This window comes from Lynx rufus, unplaced genomic scaffold (genome assembly GCF_022079265.1).
Source record: "Lynx rufus isolate CCGP_SWC_20201006 ecotype Redwood Valley unplaced genomic scaffold, mLynRuf1.p SCAF_20, whole genome shotgun sequence".
Lineage (NCBI taxonomy): Eukaryota > Metazoa > Chordata > Mammalia > Carnivora > Felidae > Lynx > Lynx rufus.
Window position 1 is genome coordinate 22,139,695 of NW_025814835.1, and position 20,675 is coordinate 22,160,369.

At 36.4% G+C, this 20,675-nt stretch overlaps 1 protein-coding gene and 1 non-coding gene across 2 annotated transcripts in view; one reads left to right on the forward strand and one right to left on the reverse strand.

Moving 5' to 3' along the window:
• The window catches only part of DCC (DCC netrin 1 receptor), a 753,976-nt gene that overhangs the window by 191,378 nt on the left and 541,923 nt on the right, over positions 1 to 20,675 (reverse strand). The window contains exon 13 of the mRNA XM_047086216.1: positions 6,869 to 7,010. Within this exon, the coding sequence (XP_046942172.1) occupies positions 6,869 to 7,010 (142 nt within the window). The remainder of the gene's footprint in view (positions 1 to 6,868; positions 7,011 to 20,675) is intronic.
• LOC124517182 (U6 spliceosomal RNA) lies at positions 4,397 to 4,500 on the forward strand. Its single transcript, XR_006963336.1, has one exon. It is a non-coding gene; the product is annotated as a U6 spliceosomal RNA (small nuclear RNA).

Genomic DNA, 20,675 nt, shown 5'->3' on the forward strand with positions numbered 1-20,675 from the left:
GTTAACTATAGGTGCTATGTTGTATAAAAGATTTCTAGAATTTATCCCTGTTGTGTAACTGTCACTTTATACCCACTGAACAACTCCCCATTTCACCCTCATCTTCTCCCCTTGCAATCACCATTCTGTTCTCTGCTTCCATGAGTTTGACTATTTTAGATACCTCATACAAAAGGAATTATGAAGTATTTGTTCTTCTGTGACTGACTTATTTCACTTAGCATGTCTTCCAGATCCATCTATGTTGGTGCAAATGGCAGGATTTCCTTATTTTTTTTCAGGCTGCATAATATTCCATGGTCTATTGATATATACCACATCTTTATCCATTTGTCTGTCAATGGACACTTGAGGGGCGCCGAGGTGGGTAAGTCAGTTAAGTGTCTGACTTTGGCTCAAGTCATGATCTCATGGTTCTTGGGTTCAAGCCCCGCATCGGGCTCCGTGCTGACAGTTCAGAGCCTGGAGCCTGCTTCAGATTCTGTGTCTCCCTCTCTCTCTGCCCCTCCCCAGCTCACACTGTGTCTCTCTTTCTCTCTTTCAAAAATAAATAAATATTAAAAAAATTGTTTTAGGTGGACATTTGAATTGTTTGTCTACCTTGGCTCTTGTGAATAATGCTACAGTGAACATACGAGTGCAGATATCTCTTCCAGATCCTGATTTTAATTCTTTTGGATATGTTCCCAGGAGTGGGATAGCAGGATCATATGGTAGTTCTAGTTTTTAATTTTTTGAAGAAACTCCATACTGTTTTCAGCATAGTGGCTGTTGTCAAAGTTAATGCTGGTATTATTATTGTTATAAATGTTAAATTATTTTTAATGCCAATGATCTATTACAGATTCATATGATAGCCAGAGTCATTTACAATACAGTGAGCTAAAGAAGACAATATTATATAGTATAAGGAGTATATAACTAGGAGTTGAAATGCCTACAATCGAGTTGGGATTATCTCCTTAACTAGTGGTAGATCTTAGCAATGTCACTCTTTAGATCTCAGTTAACTCTTCTATAAAATTAGGACTGTGCATAAGATGAATGGTCTGGTTTGTCAGGGACCCATAGTTCAATCTCATTGTGTATGTGGGGGTGGGCATATGTTTGTGTGTGCTGTGCCTATGTGTGGGCATGCTCATGCATGTGTATTTCCTACCTGCTTCTAAGTATAATTTTATTCTACAAAAAGTATGGTGTAAGTAGCAATGCATTCCTCAACTATAAAAAAAATACATTGTCGAAAGAAGATCATCTTCTGCCTGTTTCTATCCCCAATACTAAGTGCCTTCAAGCTCTGTAATTCTGTTCTATTTCTAATTTTACAGGACTTATGTTAAGAGATGGTACATTATTCAAACAATATAATTTCCCTTTATTCCCCTAATGCTAACCTTGTTATAAAATTCTATGCTATTGTTTCATTTTTCAGTCCATAAAATACCAATGCATGTTAATCATTTCGTTTATTCTATATTGGCCATGAAACACAAGAAAACTCTTCAATTCAATTCAAAACAACTTTCTCTGAAGAGCACTCAAAAATTAAAAACAACGCTTTAAAATTTAGTTGACATGGGATCCCACAATGAAACTGATAACAATGATTTAAAATCCTTGTTATAACTCTGAATTACTATGTTATTGCAGATGTCTCATTATCCTAGTAAAAAACACACACAACAAAAAAACACCTGTCTAACAGAGGATTGTAAAAAACAAGTTTGAGTCTCTACACCTGAATATTTATGTCATCCAAATGAAGCATTCTAGCATTTCCAAGTTTTTAACAGACAAATCAATATATCCATGTACCATATAGGTATTGGAAACATAGGGTCAAGTCTTGTACATTCTAAAGTGCTGCAGATTCATACAGAAAATCAATTACTTTTGAAAACTAGAAATTGCATACATTACTAAATAAATATATTCTGGGAACAAGTCAAAATCTGTGCTCTCTACCACTGAAAACACTCCCACAATATCTAGCAATGCAATAGGCATTACTGAAGTTGGGTCACAGATCAGGGGATAGGAAGGCAGAGACTCTGTACAACTTGTTTTTAATGTTTTACAGATATGAGGCTATTCTCTGGCAGTTTTTATTTCTTCATTTCAATTTAAGAATGGAGTCTGTGTGACTTTTGTTTTTACCATAAATATCAGGTACACTTACAAATATAACTGCCCAGGGGCGCCTGGGTGGCACAGTCGGTTAAGCGTCCGACTTCAGCCAGGTCACGATCTCGCGGTCCGTGAGTTCGAGCCCCGCGTCGGGCTCTGGGCTGATGGCTCGGAGCCTGGAGCCTGTTTCCGATTCTGTGTCTCCCTCTCTCTCTGCCCCTCCCCCGTTCATGCTCTGTCTCTCTCTGTCCCAAAAATAAATAAACGTTGAAAAAAAAAATTTTTAAAAAAACAAATATAACTGCCCAGATTGTTTGTCTTCCCAAATTCATTTTGTAATTGTTGAAATGAAGAAAGAACAGTATGAATGAGGAATTCAAATTTGAGTCCAGATTCCTAGAAATCTATAAAGGTGGGAAGGGGCATTTGTGAGCTATTCCAATAACAAGCTAATTAATTCATCCTATTTCTTTGCTTTTGGCCGGAATGGTATTAAACCAGAGTGGTAAGGGGTTATAGCTCATACTGATTAGAAGATCTAATTGTCCCATATATTTTAGATGAATAAAAATGTAGGACTGATTTATTTATTTTTGAATAAAGTTCATTAGAGAATACAATTAAAAATGATTGTTCTTGAGAGGGAAAATAAAAGGTATCTGTCAGCAAGTTGAATAGTGTCTACTTCAAAACTCCTGAATACCTGGAACTTCAGAACGTGACCTCACTTGGAAATAGGATCTTTATAAATATGAATAGTTAAGGATCTTGAGATGAAACCATCCTGGATTTAGAGTGGGGTTTATCCAATGATGCGTGTCCTTATAAGAAGAGGAGAGAACACAGACAGGCAACAGAAGAAGGTGGTGTAGAGATAGGAGCAGCATAACTACAGGCCAAGGAATGTCAAGGATTGCCAGCAAATTCCAGAGGTTAGGAGAGAAACATGGATGAGTTTTCTCTCAGGACCTCCACAAGGAACCAATGTTGCCAACACCTTTATTTCAGACTTCTGGCTTTTTTTTTTTTCTTCTTTAATAATTTCACTTCTTTAGAGAGAAAATCCTAAAAGTTTGTCTATTTAGAGAGCCAGAATCTTGGTTTGATACTACTGAGGTGAATGTGTTAAATCCCATTTGCCAAAAATACCATAAATACTAAAGAATTCACAGCAGCAGTTTCTTTTGGCCAGGTGGCTACGATTCTTCATTTATTTTTTGGGCCACTTGCCTTTTAGCTGTTCAGTGGCCATGGAGTTAGCTTTAGTGGTAGGAATTTTCAATTTTGGTGACCAAAAGTCATAATATGACATTAGGGTCTTGCCTTTTTGTTCTTCATGATATATACATAATTTTAAAATACATATTTTATTGTTGTTACAAATGTAAATAACAATCACCATCAATATTCTGGCATATATATTACTCTAAATATTTTCCTACAAATTCATATTTTATTTATAAATATCAACTTCACACACTAATATTGATTTAAAGTTGAGTTATTCATTGAATCATGTTTGAAATAATTAACACTTGATTTAGTATTTATCATTTTCATTAGGTAAGCAGTATTCCTTGATATGATTTTGACAAAATTTTCTAAGTAGCTGCCTATATTTGGATGCTTGGGGTATTTTTTTTCCTTAAAATTTTCTATTAAAGGAACAGTGCAATGAACATGTTTATAGTGAAAAAATTTGCAGAAAATATGGCTGCATAATTGGAATAAATTCCTGGTAGAAAACATAGATCATATATCTGTAAAGATCCCTCCCTCCTTCTCTCTCTCTCTTGCTCTCTCTCTCTCTCTCTCTCACACACACACACACACACACACACACACGTATATACACCTGTGTATAACAAATATCTACACATTGCTTTCCAGAGAGATTCTAGAATCATCTGGCCCACAGCAGTATATGAATATTAATTATGTCTCCCATATGCTTTTCTAACAGGGTATCATCATTCACTTATATCTTTATTACTTTAATCCAAAGAAAATGTTAACTCATTTTTGTTTGAATTTGCATTTCTCTACTAATGAGCTTGAACATTGTTTCATGCATCTTGGCTATTTATAGTTCCATAAATTGAATATCCAATCCTGAGCTTTTCCATTGGAACACTCATCTTTTAATGAATTATTGTATAAAAAGGTTATTTTATATTTTTAAGCTTTTTCATCTGAGAAGGAAATAACTTAAAAAAAAAAGATTTCAGGGCTTCAAATACCATCATCTATTTAAAAAAAATAAGGCTTGGTACTTGTTCCCACAGCACATATACTAAAATCGGAATGATAAAGAGATCAGCAGGACCCATGCAGAAGGATGGCTTGCAAATTCGTGAAGCATTCCACATTTTGTGTGATATAGATGAAAATTTTACGAAAGTGGATCCTGAGTTCTCATCATAAGGACTTTTTTTTCTTTTTTTAAATTGTATCTATATGAGATCATGGCTGCTGACTAAACTGTCAGCGTTAATCATCTCACAGTGAACACAAGTGAGGTCATTAAGTTGTATACGTTAAACTTATATGGTGGTATGTGACAATAATACCTCAGTAAAACCAGGAGTGAAAAAGTCTTGGATATAATTATCCTTAGAGGCTCTTCATCTATTACATCTTAGAAATTCTATTAAAATTTTTTCAGCAAGACTTTTTTTCCAATGTTGGTGATTTCTGTCAAAATAAACTACAGGTTACACCAACTATCACACTGAGCACATATGCCTCACTTCATTTATTTTTACCTTCTTCCCATAATTTCATCAGGAAAGAAGACGTAAGATCTCGGCTTTTCTTAAGCTTTTTAAATGATGTGGTAGAGTGCCATAACTTCCTCTTAGAGGCAATAATACTTGTCTGAGAGATTTTTGTCCAGATATAAAACGAGTAATGTGATTTTTGACAACCTACTTGGAAGCACTTTCACCATTATGCTAAAATTTTATAGGCACAAGAGACCAGAAAAACACATCGAAAACCAAAAACCAAACACCAATAGCAGCAGCAGGAGCAGCAGCAGCAGCAGCAACAACAACAACAAACCTGAGGGGGAAAACAGGTTTTGATCAAGTTGCAGAAGGCGGACTTAAATGTAGCTTAAATGTAGCTTAAAATGTGTGTGTGTGTGTGTGTGTGTGTGTGTGTGTGTGTGTAACAAACTATGATTTCAAATGGAAATTTACTGAGCACATGGTATAGAGAAAGAAATAAATAAGGGGTTACTTTCTTCTTTCCTCATTTGCAGTGATAGTTTATATTATCCATTAGGTGTAAATTAAGAGTTTCAGTTTGTATATTTTCCAGGACCCTTTTTATGTGCCACTCCAGATTTGCTCAACTTTGCCTCCCAATCCTTATCAAGAGCCTCTGCTATATCATGCTTTGCCTCCCAAGCCCCAGGCAATAGTTCACACTCTCCTTAGAGCTATAAAGCCCTCCTAAGTACTTACTGGTGCTACCCTAGACCAAGCCACCACCTCATAAAGGACTTACTGACACAGAGAGAATTCTATGTTTGCATACTCGCCAGATGCTCTGGCTTCTCAGGTGCTGTCTGCAGGTATAGAATGGATAACAGCCTATTGACAGATTTAGACCAGTGATAGGCAAGAGAGGAACTGCTCATACTTCTATCCAGCCACTGCCTATGATACATAGTACTTCATGCGGCCTCTCAGGAGACACCCCATGAGGCTGAACAAACTCTGTGTTTGCTCTAAACTTGTAGCCAGCTCAATGATAGCCACTGTTAAAGATTTCTCTCCTTCCCTGGTCCCTTTCTTTGTTTCTTCATGTGTGCTTTCTTGGGCTTGCACCCCCAGAGGCATTGCCTTGAAAGCATATCTCAGACTGTTTTCCAGGAACCTGGATGGACATGATAGTTCCAATAGTTAAAAAAAATATATATGATTATTCATTTTGTAAAATAAAACACATTCTCTAAATATTGCATGGAAAACTGCATGGAATACTCCAGTTTTCATAAAGAAGCTTGACCTACTGTGAATTCCACCAATATTGCTACAAAAGTGAATTTACTTTTATGTTTATGGAAAGTAGAATAATCTGTTTATTTCCTAAACTACCCTCTCCACATTTTCCAGCCCCATTCTCACCACTGGAGATTAGGGGGAAAGGGATCAAAGTGACTTAAACTTGGAACCATTTGATTAGATGGCTTTTTAAAAATGTTTATTTGTTTTTGAGACAGAGAGAAAGAGAGAGAGAGTGAGTGGGGAGTGGCAGAGACGGGGAGACAGAGGATCCAAAGTGGGCTTCATGCTGATAGCAGAGAGCCTGATGCAGGGCTCAAACTCACCAACCAAGAGATCACGACCTGAACTGAAGTAGGATGCTTAGCCTACTGAGCCACCCAGGAACCCCTGATTAGATAGCTTTTTAAAGTTACTAGTTAAAAAGTTAAAAGTTATTTGACAGAGGGGCTGTTGTTGAATAAGCAATGCTGAGAAACTAATACAGATTAAAAGATCTGTGATACATTTATAAGAGTATGATCCAGGACCATAATATGTACTGAAAGCATTACAAAGATATCAAGTTAAAAATATAAAGGTTATTCTTGTTCAGACCAATAGATGTCACCTGTCAGGAAAAAAACAAACAAACAAAAAAGAATGTTTCCTTGAAGTGAGAGCATATTTTATTCCTAAGGCATTTAATTCATAAAAACCTTGCAAGACTGCACTATGTGAACACTGACCTGTGAACAGGTACCAGAGGTTGTTTGGCTCCAATGTTTCCATCTCACCCCTGCGGGTCGTCTTTCTGTGTCGAATTTTATAGCCGGTAATAAATCCATTTTGTGTTCCTGATGGAGGAGGCAGCCAGCTTACTTTGATACTCTGCAAAATAAAAGATGTAAATTAAAACATTGGAGAAAGTAAGGGCAACAGAGCAGGGTCAAAGAAATGACCCCAACTTAAGTAGGAATAAAACAGAGAGGCAAGAAGTGCTAGGGATTAGCCCCTATAACCAAATTAAATCCATTTTTACAATTTGACAGTGTCCCTTTTTGTATGATTTTGACAAAAATACACAATTCATTTGATTATGTGCATGATCACCTCTCCTTTGTAAATGTCACTAAAATGACAGTAAAATGTTCTCAAGAGTAAAAAAACATAAGGAAATAGAGAATAGTAGTCTTAAGGATGAGAGATGTTAACAAATATTTAAGAGATGCAAACCGAGGGAAGTGTGGTGGCTGAGCCAAAGGAGAAAGATGAAACCTAAATTACTCCCTAAGAGATACTAAAGAATAACAAGGTGATTTCCATGACAAAATTCAGGGAAGGCTAGAAATTGTTGCGTCCTAAATACCTTGAAAGACAAGACTAAAGCATGGTGCTGAAATAAAAGATGGGTTGAAAGTCATATGCACATCTAGGAAAATCAGTCTACTAACCCTCAGTGTCCTTGGAGTCACTGGGAGTTTTATCCTTTAGGGACACTGAAACAGAGTCCACAGATTCAGAGATATCAGGCACAGAAGAGAGTACAGATGAGGGCAAGGGTTATTAAGTTGAAGAGAATAAGTCTTCTTTCATCATCTGTGTTCAATGCAATGACAACCAGATGTATATTGCCCAGGCAAATACCAAGTAATAATTCTCTAGAGAAAATTGTAAGTTTGGCCCTAGAGAAAACAGTAGCCAGGTTTCTAATTAATGCCCCAATAATGAGGCTCCCACTTAATCCACTCATGTACTTTGGAATCAGCTTTTTAGTACACATTTCATTTTAATGTTAACCAACATTGTAAGACTACAAGACATTTTGTTTTAAAAAGCTTTTAGTATAAAATAGGAAAAAATACAATCAAGCCCCAGAACCTGCTTGGGATTCTCTCTCTCCATCTCTCTCTGTGCCTCCTTGTTTGTGCACTCTCTCTCTCTCTCTCCCTCTGTCAAAATAAATACATAAACTTAAAAAAAACCCACAATACTATGGCCCTTGAAGGAGACAACATTATGCTTAGAGTAGAAAAAGTATCCCAAACACTGTTATTAATATTTAGATAATCTAAGATAAGATATTACATCTGTGAAAGGAATAGAGATACAGGAAAAATGAAAGATTCTTTTAAAATATTATGACATTTATAGTTTGGTTTCACCAGTTAAATATTCAATAAATTATCTGGAAGATGTATGAAAAGAAATCTTCTAAAATTCCGGGGGGGGGGGAAGATGATCATAGAAAGATGATCATAGAAATTTGGGGGAAAAAAGATAAGAAATGAGAAGTTTAGTCTATAATTTCCAATATCCAACTAATAAGATGAAATAATGAAAATAAAAAAAAAATAGGAGGCAGAAAATTAGCAAGGAACCAAAACAAAAACCAGAACTCTTTCCTGCAGTAAAAACCTTGCAGAACTGGAAGATTTGAGACTTTAGTCTGAAAGGGATTATGGATTTTCTGACACAATACATGAACAAGAACTACATTAAGGTACATTACTGTGAAATACTAGAGCCTCCTGGGGGAGAGAGGATAGGAAAGCTTCCAGAATGGAACAAAGAAAGCAGGTAACATAAAAAGTAAAAATGGTAAGGAGAAAGATTTCTCAACAACATTCAAAGTTAGAAAACAATAGAAGAGTACTTATAAAATTTTATTCTTAAAGTATTTTAAACCTAGAATTCCAAGGCTATACAAATGTTATCAAGCATAAGGAAAAATAACTCAAGTATAAGAATATATGCTTATATAAGTATAGGGATGTTTCAGAAATACATGGTTTCAAAGATATCTCTCCATATTCCCTTTATCAGGAGTCTAATGAGGGTAAATTTCAGGAAAAGAAGAGTGCAAACTGAGAGAAAAAGATTTGAAATCCAAGAAACAGAGATTCCAAAACAGAAAAAAAAAATGGAATTCTCAGAAATATGATAAGGAAAAATTGAAAAGATTTAAGATTACACAAGGTGAGACACAAATCCAAAAGAGCACATACTACATAATTCCACTTAGATGAAGTCCAAGAAGAGTCAAAATGAGTTTATAGTAAAAGAAAGCAGTCTAGCAGTTGCCTACAGCAGTTGTACTAGGGAACTGATTGGCTATGGAAAGAGGGAGACTTTTTGGTGTGATGGGAACATTCTGCATCTTCCTTTCACATTTGTTACATGGGTAGATAAAATTGTCAAAATGTATTGCTAAGGGTTGAATTGGGCCCCCACTTGAAATTCACATGCTGAAATACTAATTCCCAGTACCTCAGAGTGTGAGTGTTTTGGAGGAAGGGGGTTTGAAGAAATCAAAAGGTTAAATGAGGTCATCAGTGTGGGACCTAATCCAGTATGACTGGTGTCACTCTGAGAAAAGGAAATACGGAGACACAGAAGAAGTCCATGTGAAGATGGTGGAGGAAGGGAGCCATTTGCAAGTTAAGGAGAGAGGACTCAGAAGAAACAAGCTTGCTGACACCTTGATCTTGGACTCCAGCCTCCAGAACTGTGAGAAAGCAACTATCTGTGGTTCATTTAGGTTTCCTCCTCTGTGGTGTTTGCTGTGGCAGCCCTACTGAAATAATACAACCAGAGAAGTAAACACGGAAGATTTGTGCATTTCACGTTAATTAATTACACCTCAGGGAAGAAGAGAAGAAGGATCACAAAGAAAATGCAGAGGAGGGGAAGGAAGAGTAGGAGGAGAAAAGAAGGAAGACGATTGGGCGTAGGGCTGGAGTGTACCAGAGTGCTAACTCCTGACCTAGGAATAAATCAGTAGGTGATACCTAAACCTGTGAATTAAAACTAAGGAATTAAAGGATGGCTACCTATGCACAATTGCTGAAAAACATTAAGGTAAATTCCAGAAAAGAAAGGATAGTGAAAAGCGATGAACAGGGGAGTCTGGAGGGAATAGGAACTCCCTCCAGTTCCTCCAGGTTGGGGAGGAAGAGTCTTGGTTTTGAATGTGCATATAACACTACCATGAACATTTAAATCAATTAAAACATTTTTTTTAAATATTTATTTATTTTTGAGAGAGAGAGACAGAGTGTGAACAGGGGAGGGGCAGAGAGAGAGGGAGACACAGAATCTGAAGCAGGCTCCAGGCTCTGAGCTGTCAACACAGAGCCTGACACAGGGCTTGAACTCACGGACCCCAAGATCATGACCTGTGCCAAAGTCAGAGTCGGACGTTTAACTGACTGAGACACCCAGGTGCCCCTTAAATTAATTTTTAAAAATAAACATACAAAATTGTTCTTTTGAGGTGGTAGAAATAAACAACTGTCAGAAAGAGGCCAGGCACAAAGTCACAGAATGGATTTTCGACCCCTCCAGCCCCCTACAACCCCAGGGCAACTTTGATACTGTTTCAATCATGTGGAAATGCAGCAGAGGTGTGGCAATATATTCTCCAGGGAGACCCCAGTCTGAGCCTCTTCTTTTAGATCACTACAGATTAGCTATTGCTCTACAAATAAGTGTCTTTGTAAAAGGATTTAAAAAATTGGGTAAAGTCAGTTACTTGCTAAACATTTTTAACATGTCAATGACATGCAAACTACAGTCAGTTCTCATCATTTGAGGCAGCAGCCATATTCTATAAATTTGCCACAAACACTGAATTTGCAAATATTGTAACATTGCTCTTAGGGAAAATGCAGGTGCAGGTTCTTATGAGCCTTTCATTACAACATTTTTGTCAACTTGTCAATATGTAACCTTGTTTTATGTGTGTTTCTGTTTAAAGACATCCTATTTAATATTATTGTTGATACATTAACATTGAACTTATGGCCAATAGCACTGTAACTCATGCCAGAATGAAGTTTATCTAACACATGTATTTTCTCCCTAAGGCACATCACAGCCTCTTGGAATAAGCGATACTAAACAGCACTTCAGCATTACAGTTGGAGAGCATTTCAAATACCAAACTCACAGATAGAAAGCAAAAATAAACAAATGCCCACCCCCCCCCCCCAAGTGGCACTTATTTGACCACAAAAAGAACACTTGGTTACAATATGAGAACTGAAACAAAAAGACAGAGTGTCTCCTTGTTCAACCTCAGCTGGGAATGTGTGCCTCTGGAAACTCATCTGTTTCATGGTCGTGGGTGTAACTGTAAAGGCAACGGGGGTATTGATTTGGGGTTACAAATACATTTTAGCAGGTAGGTGAATCTGCAAATACAGACTCTCAAAATAATAAAGATCAACTGTAACTATATAATAAGCACATTTTAATAATTTTAGAGGAACTTAGCTAAATATAATTATTTAGAATAATCAGAATCTGATTATTTAAGTCAGAATATATCTGAAAGTGTAGAGCACTACTAAGATCATTTATTTCACCCTCATTACCCTTTAAATGTGACAAACTAAATGCCACTCTTACAAATATTTCTTAACACTATTTTTTTCCTTACTATAGACGTACCAATGGTCTAAGCACCTATGAGTTATGGTTTTTTATCCACACAATGACCCTATGAATTCAAGTCTATTGTTACAATTTTTGTACAATCATGTAAATTACGACACAGATGGTTAAGTATCTTAAACTGATGCAGCCATCAAGTGATAGAGGCAGGATTTGAACTGAGATTATATAACTTTGAAGTTGGCATTCTTTACTATTTAATACAGCCTCCCATGAGAGTTCAAGAGGCTGAGACTAATTCATTCAGTAATAATTCACTCAAAATAGATTAGCTGCACCTCTGCTGTGTAGAAAGCACCATCTTTAGGACTATGGAAATACCCAGAGAAGTCATGGTATATCCATTCTGGCTGAGGAAATTAGACACAAAAACTCATAATGAAAACACAAAGTGTCACATGCTAAAAGAGGTAGTCCCAGAAAATAGAATGGAATATAACAGACAGAGAGATTAATTCTATTTTACATGGTCAAGACTTCAAATATGAGTAGAACTTTACTTAGGGGATAGAAAAGGTATTTAAAATAAAGAGGATATCAAAAGCAAGCTCAATTTATCATGACAATGTATAGCACCTTCAACTGGGACAAATAGGAACAAATGGGACATATAGGACAATGTAATGGAAAGGTAGATTGGAAAAAAGTTAAAAGTCTTTTGGGACATGCAAAGGAGACATGTTAGATCAATACACTCATTTAAGGCATTTGGCTAATTCTTTGGGAGACAAACTAATAAATAAAATAGTAATATAATGTCCTTGGACCTCAAAGAATGCATAGCCTTAAATACACATACACTCACCTACTCCTTCTCTCCACTCCACACACATACATGCACATATGTGGATGTGTTCTTTACTCTCAAGTATCTTAGAAACTAGCAAAGAAAACTGGATTTGATGAATAGTTATACCTCATATTTATATTCCACAATTATCTTACTTTTATTTTTCAATACTTCAAGATAGCCATGAAAAATGTTATTACCATTTTACAAGTTTACCAAAGAGGAAATTGAGGCACAGAGTTAAATGATTGGCAGAAGTCATCTCATACTATCACAGAAAGATTATCTAATGTTTGAGCCTAATGTTTTTTATTATTTTATACTAAAATAATCATAGAACTTATACCTGGCAATTCTACTCAAAGTGTCCTACAAAACATTCTCGAAAGGAATAAAAACTGAATTTAAATAATTAATTTTTAATACACCCAATCAGCCTTCCCATAAGTAGCCCTCGGCAAATCACGAAGGGTTATTTTCTAAGGACTACAAGCTTGTTTTTTAAAGTCAAAAGTAAATTCAAATAGAAAACAAAAATACAAATGAAGACATTAAACTTTGACCAAGAGGTAGAACCTTATGATTTCCAGTTAGCGCTTTGCCTTGTCTTTGACGAGTGACCTCTCGTAAGTCTAATAAATGACTCTAATCTTAATGCACATATTGAGAAATGGAGAATAATTGTGCTTAGTATGTCTACCAGATGATTGTAAATCACGTGTTAAGCCTGGAAAACTTAATTATACTAATGATTACATGAGCAATATTTAGTTTTTGACAGATAATAATTTTTCTTGATCATATTCGAGGATTTTCAGTGATCGTATAAATTATTCCCACATAGCCAATACCTTACTATCAATGTCTAGCAGCAATTAATTAATAGAATCAGTTATACACTCTACATGCCAGGAGGCAAACCCCCTCAATGGTTATCATTCATCTTTGGAAGTAATTTCATCATTTGTATTCATCCTCATATATGGGCAGCGGCTAAGTTTATTAGCATCTTTTATGCTTTCTCATCGATTTCAAGCAAACACCAGCAGATGGCTAATGGTTCTGGTCATCAAATTCTTTCCTTGTAGGTTCTGCAGACATGGCTAGATGTCCCAAATTATATTGGTTTGGGAAGTTAATTGAAAGTGTTCAGTAAATTTTTCTAATTCTATGGCATAATGTATCTTATTTTCTGTATGAGACCTGTTCTGTCAGTGCTCAGTAGCTTAGACTTCATTGGCCATCCCCCCACAAAGCCACCAAAAGCTATCACTGTTAGGGGAACATTCTTGTACCTAGTCTTCATGGGTAAGCCTAGTAATTATTTTTATTAAAAATACTTAACACATGACCTTCGACTTTTGAAAAATCAATTCTAGTAGCTGTGACTTGACTTTTGGCTCTTTCATTACTTGAGAGGTTGAAATTAATCCTTTTCAAGCTGTTGAAGTGTTCTATCTTGAATCAAGGATTAATTTAACTTTTTTCCCCCAGTTTTGAAATAAAAGAAGAACTGTAAAATTTGGCTTCCTAAAATCCTTCCATCTCCTCTTTGATTATCATAAAAATGAATTAGTTTTCAAGTCAGCACGGTGGGAGCAGTTAGGTTTAGTGATTGAAAAGAAAAGATCTTCCTGGCCATTATTTTCTAACTTTTTTGAGATAACCCTGTTGAGTATGTTGATGTGGTATTCTCCTTTTGATGGGCTCCATTAATTCATTTCTTTATTTTTCCTTTACTCTCGAATATGAGTAGTAAATAACAAAACAGAAAACAAAAACTGGTAAGTCCATCACCCCAAATTTTTCTCAGAAGCCACATTTCATAAACTTCTATTTTTAAGTCCACATATCCCACTGCACACTGACATTTTACTTTACTCTCGATAGAGTGGACTGCTGAGAAAGACAAGCCCCATTCCAAACATGGTCAGTGGCTGTAGAATGAGCCTTTTTTTTTTTTTTTAAGTGGTTTCATCTGGATAGCATTCCCATGGAAGGGAATTAAAGGGCACCATTTGAAAGAAGGTCCTAGCAGGAACGAAGAATGCTTTGGCCAGCACAGCAGGAATCTAAGGATCTTGAAACTTACTTGAATATAAGTTTTGAACTCTGCCCCTTATTTCTGTTCTGTACTTCGGGTAACTTGTTGAATCTCACATGAACTTGCTTGAAGAATGAAGTATGCTTTCAGTACTCATGACACCCTATGACTTTTCATGAGAGTGCCCATAGGCATTTTTAAAGAATTTCTTTTTATTGTATCCCTCATCTTACTTACATTCCCTTATTTACATTCTCTCTGCTACTGCTGTAATTCAGACCTTAATTTACCATTGCCCAGAATATTGCCACAGCTAACCGATTGATACCCACGCCTCCAGGTACTACCCTTCTCACACCCAACCCATATCAGTTACCTTCCTTATCAGTGAGTGGGACATTTAAGTTCTCTGCCTCGGTTTGCTCATCTGCAATATGGGAAGTACCTACCTCAAAAGGGTTGTGGTGTGGATTAAAGGAGAGGAAGGGAACTTCCTTGAACTTCAAGGGAGGGAAGGAGTAAAGAGAAAAAGAGTGAGGCAAGAGGGTCAAGAGATTAAGAGATGGAGAGGGGGAGAATAAAGGAAAAAGTAAACAAGGGTCAGAGAGAAAGAAGCAAGACCCCATACAGCAGCAATGCTCAACAACTTTTCTTCTACACATCAGGAGGAGCACTGAGAGATAAATTACCTAGTAACACCTTTTAAACTCCTTTTCTTCGATGAATATTTACTGAGCAATTTACTCTGTAGATTACTATTGACATTTCTTGTTGTAGCCTATAGACCCTTCCGGCATGGATGGTAAAGAAGAGACCTTGGAACACATTGGAGACTAGAGGAATGTGAAAAAGTGAAGAAATTCTGGGGCACCTGGGTGGCTCAGTTGGTTCAGCATCCGACTCTTGATTTAGGCTCAGATCATGGTCCCAGGGTGTGAGATTGAGCCCCACATGGGGCTCCATGCTGAGCCTGCTTGGGATTCTCTCTCTCCCTCTCCTTCTGCCCCTCCCTGGCTCATGCTATCTTACTCTCAAAGTAAATACATGAACTTAAAAAAAAGTGAAGAAATGCTATAAATACTTTTGTAGGTAGATTTGACAGGACACAGTGATTTGTTGAATGTCACACATAAAGAAGGAAAAGTCATCAATATTGACTCTCAGGTTTCTGGAATAAGCAACTTGGTAGATGATAATACATTTTCTGGGATAAGGCTGTCTGAAAAACAATCTACTTTCAAAAGAAAAAAAAAGTTTACTGGACCTGCCAGTAGTATCAATAAATGACACTTCACAGAGGATGCAGAACTAAAGGCTACCCATATTAATAATATTCTAGTTAATAATATTTTCTAATTTTATCATTTAGAATAAATGCTACTGGGAAGGGTATTTTCTAATTTTATCATTTAGAATAAATGCTACTGGGAAGGGTATTTTCTAATTTTATCATTTAGAATAAATGATACCTCAATAATATCAAAATTATACAATAACAAAATTTAATGATTAAATTTGATATTTATCTAAATACTTGGTAAACATTTCACTGGTGCTGAAATAAACTAAATTGAATTTTGAACTGGAATAGAACTTAATTCGCTAATTCAACAGTATTTTAAATTTTATTATGTGTATAATTGTGTGGACAATTTCCAAAAAAGTGTTTTGCCTTTTTCTGAACCACTTTATGGGACTTTATGGGACTAACCAAGTATGGATTTGATAAAATGTTGATAAAATATTAGTAAGTGCTATATATATTTTTCCTGCAGATATATACTATTCCTGCAGATTTGACATGTTTTTTACTTCACTATCATAAATATGCAATCTCTTGTGATAAGTGAAGTCAGAAAGCTGGATAGCATACTAAAATTGGCATTCTTGAGTTCATGTAGGCAGCTATTATCCAAAATGACAAAAAGCCATATTTGCAAATAACTTTGTGTGACACATTTCCAGAGTGAAGTCTGTTAGTACCACTCAGGTCTAAGTTACATATTTGTGCAATAATAAAAGTATGTTTATATACAAATTGAAAAATACTTGACTTTAAATAAAATTTTGTATCCTAAATTCGGGTAAGAAACATTGCTTTGTTTTATTTAAAAATGATGAAAGCTAGCCTGTTGTGATCTTGTTTGACGACTTTGAAATAATACAAACGTTTCCACATCAATAGGTTAGTTTAGTTGTAAAATAGTGTTCCTTTGATCTCTGTCCTGGTGGCCCCTAGGTCCTCATAGTGCCAGTGGGAGTCCTACCTGGAGATTAAACCCTACTTATGGCTACTCTGGAAAAATCCCCTTCCTGGTTATGTTGTGCTAAGCCACGTTGGGACAATTTCTCAGGTTGCTCAACTTCAAATCATATACTGCAAACCCACCTTGATTTGGGTCTTAGTTTTAGTGACTGGGTTTCTCTGATGAGAATGCTGCCATGCATCTTGTTCAATGTTGTTTTACTTTGGTAATCTGCCTAGTTCTTCCAAAACGCCCAAGACTGAGTCCTCCAGGAGCTCCTATCTCCTTGGTGAATCTGGGGCTGGCAGACTTCCCTGACAATAGTTACTCACCTTTCTGAATCTCTGCATTACCTGCTTTCACATTCTGAACTCCCCAAACCTACTTGGTCTCCTGATTTACCACCTGAAAATCCTTGTCAGCCCTTTCTGACTCCACCCACTAGGTACAGCTGCTCTCTACCACTCTGTCTGGATACTATGACTAGTCTTCCTGAAGGAACATCCCTCATCACCTTCCTCACTCCTGATTGAGGGGAACAGCCCTCCTGACATTGGCTCTGAATTCCACACCCATTCATCCCACACCACTGTCTTTTTCAGGTGTAGACAGTGAGCACATATGAGATTAAAAAAAAAAAACCACACAGTGAGAAATGGCATCTGGAATATGCTCTATTTATTATATGCACATTTTTATATTTTTTGGAGTAAACTGGGCTAAATTTAATTTGATGCTGGGAAATTGACATGCCACCACTTTCCCTGCTCCTGTAATCAAATTCTAAGAGCTCAACCTTGACAATTCCAAGGAAAAAAGGGGAAACTAATCCCTTACCTAACTCACTTCAGTTTAGTAGCATAGGGGAATTGAACCAGTAAATTAAGGTCAAATAGGTTTCCAAACCTACACTGTAAGAACATCAATCCATCACTGTCCATAAAGACATAGGGCATCCCATGTATACCATTAACTGGGCAGTCTGTTAAGTTAGTACTTTGCATACTTTGAAAGCAATATTTTAAAAATATTTCTATGTAATTTAAAGATGAGGCTCAAAATTCTATCAGGAGGAAATGGGACAATAGTTGAGTGTGGTCCATAGCTTTTCCAGTGGTGTCCCCAACTCAACTGTGGCTCCTAATTTGCATATGTATGCTACACAGTAAATACTAGTCATCTATTTAAGAATTAACTCTAAATGTTAAATAAATTTAAATCCTAGGCACAGGTAGATGGAAATATACTTTGGACTGCCTTAATTCTTTTTTTTTTTTAATGTTTATTTGTTTTTGAGAGGCAGAGACAGAGCATGAGCAGGGGAGGGACAGACAGAGGGAGACACAGAATCCAAGTGGGCTTCAGGCTCTGATCTGTCAGCACAGAGCCTGACGCAGGGATCAAACCCACAAACCATGAGATCATGAGCTGAGCTGAAGTTGGACGCTTAACTGACTGACCCACCTAGGCACCCTTGGGGCCTCCTTAATTCTTATAGCCTCTGCTTAAAAAAATCTTACTGGATGTTCTGTCTAGCATGCAGTTCTGAATTGTTTAGAGAAAGATAGAATAGTATTTTCCAAATAAAAGATATTCAGTAGGTATAAGGGATGACAGAAAGCATCTCAGCTTTTCATTAATTTGCTAAGTGATATTAGAAATCATTGACGTAGTTGTATCAATCGTACATCACAAGACCATCTCTTTCTCTCACCTTGTTGAGAGATAACCAGTTAGTTTAGAGACATAAAAACACTGTAAAACACAAAGTTCTACTCTTTTGTATTTTATTTTACTTTATTTTACTTTCATTTTAGAATTGTTAGTGGTAATAGTGGTAGTAGCATGTATGTCTGTTTTGAAAACACAAAAGGACATTGAAAACTGAAGAAAGGTCTCAAAAAGTATAGTTATCAGGTCACTTTGACCTCATATGATTGTGTATTGAAGACATAAAAATATATAAATGAATGAATGATCCTCATTGAGGTAGGTTATCTTCATAAACACTTCATCTGATCACAACAACTGGATTACATTTCCCTGGAAAACAAATTTCTTTGCCACTCAAACGCCATTCAGTGCAATGTGTAAAGAGGTGGTTTTGTTATGGTAGATTTTACCATATTCTGTTGAGTGGGGCATAGAAACGGTGCTTTCTCTGTTGATTACGGAAACCCTGTTGGAGTTGATTCTCAGGTATGTAACTATGCATGGCCTCTATCATGGGAAGAAATGGAAGAAAAATCAATTATTTTTTCCTGCTAGCCAGGCTTTCTTGGCTAACTATATAAAATTAACTGAATACTCCTAAGTCAACCAGGAAAATCACTCCCTAATACAGACTACAGTTCATACTACTGGGAATAAAAAAAGAAAGGGAGAACTGATATGTATCTGGCTTTTTTTTTTTTTTTGTAAACCCCTGGATTTAAAATAGCATTTTTTCACATGATAATTTTCTATGCATAGCCTAGTAGCCAGGCCTATTTTATTCTAGGTCCTAGAAACTGGGAATGTAATTTCTAGGAGGTATTCACATTTTGACAAAATTCCATTACGATAAAGCAATTTGGTTGTTCCCTGGAGTTCATGATAAAGCGATCTTAGGAGTAATACATTTCAGAATTTGTCAGTATCAATAGACTTTATTCTCCAGGACCCAAGTCATTCCCTGGAAGTAAGCCGGATGTTTAGGGAGGCTCATTAACTCTTTCAGATCACTAGGTCCTTTCTCAGACTATTCATTTCTACTAAATAAAACCACTAAAAGCAATGTGATAGCTTTGATGCAGGAACTAGAGTTAGGAAAGCCAGAACACAAACACATCAGCAGTTATATGTAAAATTATACCCTTCAAAGGCACAAGAAAATAGACCAATATATAATTTAAGGCAGAAAATACAGTGTCCACTTATTTCTCATTTCTTTTGTTTGTTTTAGAACATGGAAACCAAGATACATTTTAAGCAGTAAGGTGAATGGCCTAACTACAGACTAATTGATTTCACCAGATATTTAAGCAATTGAGGCAAAGAGATAAGAGTTTAAATACTTATTTATACCATATGAATTTTTTTAAGTCTGTTTATTTATTTTGAGAGAAAGCGAGAGAGACAGCACATGAGCATGGGGGAGAGGCAGGGAGAGAGAGGGCAAGAGAGAGAGAATCTTAAGCAGGCTCCACCCTGTCAGCACAGAGTCCTACATGGGGCTCGATCCCACAAATCGTGAGATCATGACCTGTGCCGAAATCAATAGTCGGGAGCTCAACTGATTGAGCCACCCAGGCACCCTGAAAAAATTTTCACATATGGGATAAAATGTATTTATCAAGAATAACCAGTAGGAGGGCGCCTGGGTAGCTCAGTCGGTTAAAGTGTCCGACTTCTGCTCAGGTCATGATCTCGCAGTTTGTGAGTTCCAGCCCCACATTGGGCTCTGCGCTGACGGCTGAGCGACTGGAGCCTGCTTTGGATTCTGTGTCTCCCCTACTCGTGCTCTGTTTCTCTCTCTCTCTCAAAAATAAATATACATTAAAAAAAAAAAAAAGAAGAAGAAGAAGAATGACCAGTAGGAACTCAGAGAATTCCAGTAGGGCACTCATGTTAAAATGATCATGATACACCAATAGGTCTCCTAAAAAAATGAAATATTAGTTTAAGGGTGGTACAATGGTCAATAAAAGAATAAAAACTAAAATTTTTACAATACTACATACTAAAAATTGTTTTGGAGTGATAAAACCAGAGGCTTTAAAATTATTGTCACAAAACACTTTCTAATGTTTGGTAGAAGAAATATGATTACACATGAATCTCATCCTATACAGAACAATGCCCTTTTTTGCTTTAATGTACATCAAAATTTAAGCATGTCCAACATTTAGGTATAAACATATACGCCTGGATCTATATTAAATAAGGGAACATGTTGCTATGAAACAATTTTCTCAAAAAAAATGCAGATGTGGCTATTTAACAGAGGCATATCTTCGAGCAAACTGTCAAATTAGGCC